The 7,652-nt window shown below is 36.7% G+C and overlaps 1 protein-coding gene across 1 annotated transcript in view; it reads left to right on the forward strand.

Annotated features, from left to right (window-relative positions):
• Nucleotides 1-6,380, forward strand: part of LOC309657711 (uncharacterized protein) — a 104,591-nt gene extending 98,211 nt beyond the window's left edge. The window contains exons 10-11 of the mRNA XM_082455533.1: nt 4,066-4,201; nt 6,142-6,380. Coding sequence (XP_082311659.1) covers nt 4,066-4,201; nt 6,142-6,241 — 236 coding nt within the window. The 3' untranslated portion in view covers nt 6,242-6,380. The remainder of the gene's footprint in view (nt 1-4,065; nt 4,202-6,141) is intronic.
• The last annotated feature ends 1,272 nt before the right edge of the window (nt 6,381-7,652 follow it).

Here is a 7,652-nt window from a genome sequence, read left to right on the forward strand (position 1 = left end):
CCACAGTTAGTGTCCCATTATAAGTGAGAAACTAAAGCTTGGAGAAGTAAACTAGCACACCACTGGTCAACCAGCTATTAAGTGACAGAGACAAACTCTGAACAAATGCTATCGAAATCCTATGCCCAAACTCTTAGTCACCATGCTCTGTGTAGCACTCCCTGACAGAAATTAGTCTTCTAAAAGCAGTACTCGGTCAGTAATGTTGTGTGTCTGGTCTCTGCACTCTGGACATCAGCACACTGACTGCAATAGCCAGGGTCCACTCAGTCCAGCAACCACAGGAGTTGTGAGGACAGCAAAGAAATTTAGTGAGAATGGCTGAAACCACACTGTCCCATGAACACTACACGCACTAATATGTTTAGTTTAACTTAATCATTTTATATGCATGGAATATGAATCATTATTATATTAATAAAGATTATACAGGGTTCTGATGCTCATTTTCTTCTAGTTGACACTAAGTAAATGACCTTTGTGCTGGTTTGATCTATAGTTCATTCTTTACTTATATTGTTCAAGCTCTGCTTGGCTCTCGCACATCCCACCTTGGTTTGGTTCCTAGTTCTCCGGCCCTGTGAAGGTCATAACCTTGAAGCAGGCCTTGATTACCATTTATAGCAGTATTTATCAGACTGCAGGTTTTGACCCTGCTACTGTGTCACACAAGCAATGTAGTCAATTGTGACCAGTATTTAAAAAACAATAGCATAGGATTTAGTTGAATAAAAAATATCATGATACATCACAATATTTCACAAAACTTTTAGTTTAATTGTATTAAAACATGTAGAGGTCTGTATTTATTACATCTTTATATCACAGCCAAAAAAGGTGGAAAAATACTAAAGTACAAAAACCCCATCTCTGCATATATCCTGGTTCACACAGTTTTCTTTCAGAATATTTAAAGAAGGTTCTTTCCTTTCTATTATCTTTGTAATATGCCTGTCATATTATTTGCTTTGTTATTAAGACTCAGCCTTCTACGTTCACCACTTCAGAGACATGGTCCCCTGGCTGCAGCATCCCGATTACTTTACTGTTTTATTTTCATTTATTTTATTTTATTATTCATTTTACTACATTGATTTATGTTCTTTATTAGAGACCTGGGACACATCATATGATATTTCTTATTTCTGAAGGTATCTGTAGTATTTGGGGCATGACTTAGTGCTTGTGACAGTCACAAGAACTGAGTCAATTTGGTTGTTCACTCATTCATTTATTAAACATATATAATATAGAGTCATCTCTGACTCTGTGATGCTGAGAGAATAGTGAGGAAAACAAAGAGGAGGCAGGGAAAGATAACAGTGAAAGGAGGCGGAAGAGCAAAAGCCATGAGAAGCAACACAGCCCTGATTTCCTGTAAAAACCCTATGAGATGCTAGTCCCACATTTTACTTTCCACTAAATATGCCTCAAATATATATTTTGGGAGTCGGAGAAATAGCCCCAGTCAGTTAGGTCCCTGAAGTCTTTTCTCACCATTACGGAAGGTGCTAGTACTTTAACAATATGTATTACTGGCTGGCCTATGCCTGCTAATATTAAAAAGCCACTGTGATTATTCCAGAAGCCTTTCAAGTGCCTCTTCATAGGCCTGAAGCCCCTTGTCATTCACAGTATACTTGAAATTTTTTTCCTTTTATCTCTCTCCAGCAAGAGCTGGAAGTAACAAATCGTGATTGTTAACTATTATTCTTAAACAAATCACATCAAGGTCTGTACGTGCTTCTCAGATATATTTTACATTATTGCAACAAATGGATAGTTCTTGTGAGAAATCTCTGTCCAAACACTGTGCCAGCTTGCTGTTTATTGCTGCCACCTAATGACAGACAGAGACCAGCCCAATGAGGTCACTTGAAATGAGGTAATGGGGTTATAATTGGATGACTTTACTGCTAATCATTTCTACCCTATAATTGGTTAGGAGAGGTGTCAGAAACTTTCCGGTTTGTAGCAGACACTTTTTGGACATAACTTTCTATCTATTCTCAAAATGGGTAGGAATGGAGGAAGGTATTCTTATCTGTTCAGACATATGAGAAAAGGAAATTCGCAAGGAGGAAGAAGTCAAAAACCAGTACATAATATAAATGGTGTATACTGTTGTTTGGAGCAGAGAATTATGACAGCAAAATAACCCTCAGATAAGTCCTTAGGTATCCTTTAGTCCTGAAACATCTAACACGTTGCTTATTCTACATCTAGTATATGCCCCCCAAACATACACCTATGCAAAAACTTGCACACGAATATCGCAACGTTATTCATGATAGCCAAAAAATTGAAGAAAACTCAAATGTCCAAACTAACGAATGGATAAATCAAATATGCTATATCCATACAATGAAATTTCAGCAATAAAAATAAATGAAGTACTAGTACATGATACAACATGAATGAACCCTGAAAACTTTATGCTAAGTGAAACAAGCCAGTCACAAAAGATCACATATTGTATAATTCCACTTATATTAAGTGTCCCAGGAAAAACAAATCTATAGAGACAGAAATTTGGTTAGGATTGCCTAGGCTTAGGATGGGGAAGCAGATGGGCAGTGGCTGCTAATGGGTATGGAGTTTCTTTCTGAGACGATGAAAATGTTCCAAAGGTAGATGATGGTGGTGGTTGCACAACTTTATAAACAAACTAAGAATCAGTGATTGTACACTTTAAATGGATGAATATTATGCTGCGTAAATATTATCTGAAAAAAAGTTGTTTTATATCTGTCTAGCTCAAAGAAAGAAGTCACTCTCTGATTTTGGTAAACACCATTTTACTGGAGCCTACCAAAAGAAAAAATTCTAACCATTTCTAAAATGAATGCTTTCCTAGAAGTTAGTTCTAAAATGGACTCTTTTTAAATGAAAATTTTTAAAGAATTTAATAGTGCAACTAAACCCCCTCTATAGAGTAAAGAATTTTTAAAGTCCAAAAGCCACTCATTCTGTCTAAAAAGAAAAATTTATGACTTCCTGACAGTGTATATTGTTATCAAGTGTAGCCAAAGAAAAACAAAAATGAGCCAAATTTTCCTTTCACAGTCCCTTATTACCATACCAGTATAGGATATTTATCCCATAGAGTAGCAAAAATCCCAGTCGTATTTTGGCATTTTCTTTGTTAGTATAGTGCAGCAAAGTGGCTCCTGGGGTGGGGACAGTGGGAGGTTGGGGAGGGAGAATAATAAGAGTTAGCAAGCACAAGAAACAGATCTAAAAATCTAATCATCACTATTGATGATGTTACCTAGAGTATCTGCATGAGATTCAGGTTACCTGAGAGCACCAAGACACCATAAGGAACAAACAAGTGTTTTGATTTTTCGGCACCTTCTCCTAGACTGACGTCTTCTCCCCGCACCCCAACCCCTAAACAATGTAAACAGAATTCTGGCCAAGCAATATATAACCACTAACATAGATTCAAAGGGCCATGGGGAAGAAATTATCTTTTAAAACCAGTCATTTATTCTCATTTTAATTCAAGTCGGCTCCCTCATATCATCCTGTGGGTTCATATTTTAAATGTGCTTTGCATATGCACAAAGAAGGTGAGAATCTATGTTGGTTGTAGAAACCTCTGGCCATCTTCATAACTCCTCAGGATGTCTTAATGGTTCTGCCCAAACAAATACTATTTAATTTTTCCTCTAATGTAATATTGTAGGTGTCAATATTTGATACCGAAAAATGTATTTCAAAATGTGTCCTCCAGGAACACACTAAAAGAAGTAGCCTAAAGAAGCTACTTTAGGCCCACAGTAATAAAAAGCTAAATATTGAACATGTCATGAGAACACTGTAGAAATGAAAAACAGGAAATCCAAACTTTGTTACCAGTCTTGCCATTAATTATTAGTGGATGACCTTAAGTTATCAATATATAGTCTTTTGGAGCCTCATTTCTTCATCTGTAAAACAAGACACCTGGACTACAGGTTCCTTCAGATACAAAATTTTCTTGACACCTTTTCAGACTTTTTCTCCATCTTACTCTTTCCCTATTCTCCTCACTTGCTTTTTTCCTTTCACCCTCTGTAGGTGGCCTTTATCTACAAGGTTATACGGTGAATGAGCAGACCCTTAGCTTCACGCAATCAGTAATTGAACTCAAACCTCCATCTGAAGAATTCAAGACTTTCTATTTCTGTGCAGAAAATAAGACAGAAAACCAACGGTAAGTCAAGGTCTACGTATTTCTTCTTCTTTATCAGTCCTGACAGGAGCCTTCTAAGCAAACACTTATCCTTATTTTCCAACTTCAGCTCCACACCTTCAATTAAATATCTCCCTTTCTTTGCATAGTCCCTATAGTTAATATTCCCCAGGATTTTTTTTTTCTTCCAATGCATAGAAGATGACTCTTCTAGAAGTTTTTTTTTTCAAATGAAAAAGGAGTCCATAGTTCTTCCCAAGGTAGTGGCTGACTCAGGTTTCAACATAAAAAATCCACTAACACTATAACCCGTAAATATTGTAATTTATTAATTCACAGGTTTGTTGTTTCACCACCTTTCACATAACTCTTATTGATATGTCCATCTGGTCAGTTGTTTGGTTTTGTTATAAGCCATCGAAGGGCATAGGACTTATCCATCTAAATTGTATGTTTAGTATCCAACTTAGCATGTACAAATGGGTACTGGTTTCATAAAGATTCTGAAAAAAACCCAGCAGTAAAGTTAACAGAGACAAAACCATGAAACAGAGGAAGTACCTAGAGTATCCTCCTTTATCTCTCAAGTCTCCCTGACCTAAATCCAATCCCCAGGACATTCAGTGTCCTACATCTCCCATTCCTACCCTCAACTGCTTGGTGATCATCCAGACATTTTCTTCCAACTATCTGGATAAAAAGGATCTAATAAAGAAATTTACAGTGATTTATTAAAACAAAGGACATGGTAAAACTTCCAGGGCCATTTGCAAGAATCAAATTCACTGTTTCAACCCAAAGAAATAGAACTCCAAAAGTAGAATTTCAGTAATCTCCAGCAAGTGACCATTTGCAGAAGGGAAAAGGATTTCCTAGGCCTTCCCTCATTATGTAACCTTCCTTGCTCCACTCACTCCTAAGCATGGGCTAGAGTGGGAGGATAATGAATATAGAATTGCTAGATACTTGCCAAGATCTTCCTCAGACTGTGCTGTATAATCTGGTGGCAGATAAAGATGGTCCCTTGAAGGTAAGGCTCCAGCTGGCATATTATTGTAGAAAAGGGGTCACTGAAAGAAAGTTAACTCCTATTTGATCAAATTTACTGGCTTCTCTAAGAGAGGAAGCTGAATAGTTGGATCTCACTGCCAAATCCATGAGTGGATACTATCAAGAGGAAACAATATTAAGTCATTAGAGAAATATTTAAAAGAGCAAGAGTTTCACAAATTGTGGTTTATGGAACTCTGGTTCCACAAGATAGCCCACTCCCCAAAAGTAGTGAAATAAGTTTAGGAAATGATACAAATCATATTCCCCTCTCAGAGAATCACAAAGTATATTAACTCAATGTTTCTGAGACACACTGCTGGAAGGAATCCTGGTTAACTCCCCTTAACTCCCACTACCTAAGCTTATCTGACCTAAACTACTTTAAAAAAATAACACCTATTAACCACCCTTAGAATAAACATTATATGGGCACATTTTATAAAACATCATCCAAGAAAACAAGAGGAACAGAGAGGAACAGAGAGGAGAGTTAACTGGAGTGTTTGCTGTGGTTTCAAGAATGTGACAAAGAAGTATTTGGCCCTAATGGCAATATTTGATTACTATACATTTGATCAACTAAACTTTAAATAGAAACAGAAAAATACTAGTAATAATTTTAAAATCCCATAACTGCGTTAATCACTATTTACTAACATTGTTCCCTCTTCTGGCCCTATTATTTACATTAACATCGTTTTACATCATAGCTACCATTGCATATTTCTCTTTTGGTGTTTTACCTTTTTGTTCAATCCAAAACCTAAGGATCATGGTTTACTACATTAATTTTGAACTAAATAACAAAGAGAAACATTTACAAGATAAATTAAAAGATCTTGTAACATTTCTTCTCCCTAGAGTCCAACAAATTTTTAATGACCTGTCCTGTGCTGTTATTTCTGCAGCTGGATTACAGCTCTGAAAATATCTATCAAAAAATGGCTTCCTTTGCATCAGGCTATTCAAGACTTCATGAATCAACCTCTAGAGGAGACCAGAATGTGACGGAAATCCTAATCTTAAGAGAAAGGATCCACAAAATCACCACCAGCTAGTTGTGGGAAGAAACAAAAACATTTATCACTATATAGCTTTTCAAATGAATGTTCCTCCAATATATTAAAATTTTGTGATAAGATTATAATTTTGATTCTGAACCAAAACACCAAAATCTCATGTGACACTCAAAAAACTTATATCAACATCATTAAGACCTCTATATTTTTTCCCCCATGGGCTGTACATGTTAGTATCAAAATACAGTATGCCCCATATCCCTGGCTTTTTGAAAGGATATATACAAGAAAAGTTAATTTATTTTATTCTTTCTTTTATATTCTTTGCTAAATGTTCCACTCTGTTCTTTGGCTGTAGGCTTCCTAGAATGTCTCTAGGTCATGATGTGGGAAGCTGATATTTGGGAAATTTAAGATCATGGAAATTAAGTGGCTTAAATGATGAGTAATAATTCAGCTAAACAAAGGTCATCTTAAAATCAACTGGCCCAAGTGCCTCCCAAAACTTCCCAGATGAAAGAAAGTAATAACAATTATTGTTATAAAAATAAAATGAGGAAATAATTAGACTGAATTTAGGGGAGAAAACTCAGAGGCATGGGTCTTATTATTAACTGAATTATTGTCTGAATACCTATCACACTGAAAAGGGAAAACAAAATAAATCAAGAATGTTCTGTTCTTAATCCTGAAAGTAAAATTCAGAGAAATTCAAAAGTGAATTCCAAGCATTGACTTCATTTCTCAGTGGAACGATCCCAATGTGCATCCAAGACGTTGTGATGCACTCAGAAGTCCCATGCCCTCACTAACGGAACATGGAACACAACTTTCAGAGCACAGACTCAAGTGCTCTGGAGCAACTTATGACAATAATAAAAACTTGAAAATTTGTCTTTTCATAAAATATTTTGGAACTCACAAGGACCTTACAGCTTAACCTCTCTTCTTTGTGGCTGAGGCTCAGAGAGGTAATTGCCTCTTGAAGATCACAAAGGTTGAACTGGAGCTGAAGCCTGGAGCTGAATTCAGATCTTCATCCCTCTATCCAGCATTGTTTCCACTCATCCTACAGCCCCTCATTGTGCCCAAGGACGTGGTGGGGTTTAACAGAGATAATGCAGCTACTCACTCCCCAAACTTGTTGAATACTTCTAGTCTTTCGCTGAGAACTGAAAAACATTGATTCCAGCAGTAAATCATGTTTATATTTCTACAGTCTCATGGAAGGCCTTCATGTTAATTCAAATCATAGCCTTTTCCAGAGAATCTTAAATATAAAAAAGATATAAAAATTCATGCCAGGGCTTCCCTGGTGGCGCAGTGGTTGAGAGTCTGCCTGCCAATGCAGGGGACACGGGTTCGAGCCCTGGTCTGGGAAGATCCCACATGCCGTGGAG

This window comes from Balaenoptera physalus (genome assembly GCF_965194825.1).
Source record: "Balaenoptera physalus genome assembly, chromosome: 3".
NCBI lineage: Eukaryota > Metazoa > Chordata > Mammalia > Artiodactyla > Balaenopteridae > Balaenoptera > Balaenoptera physalus.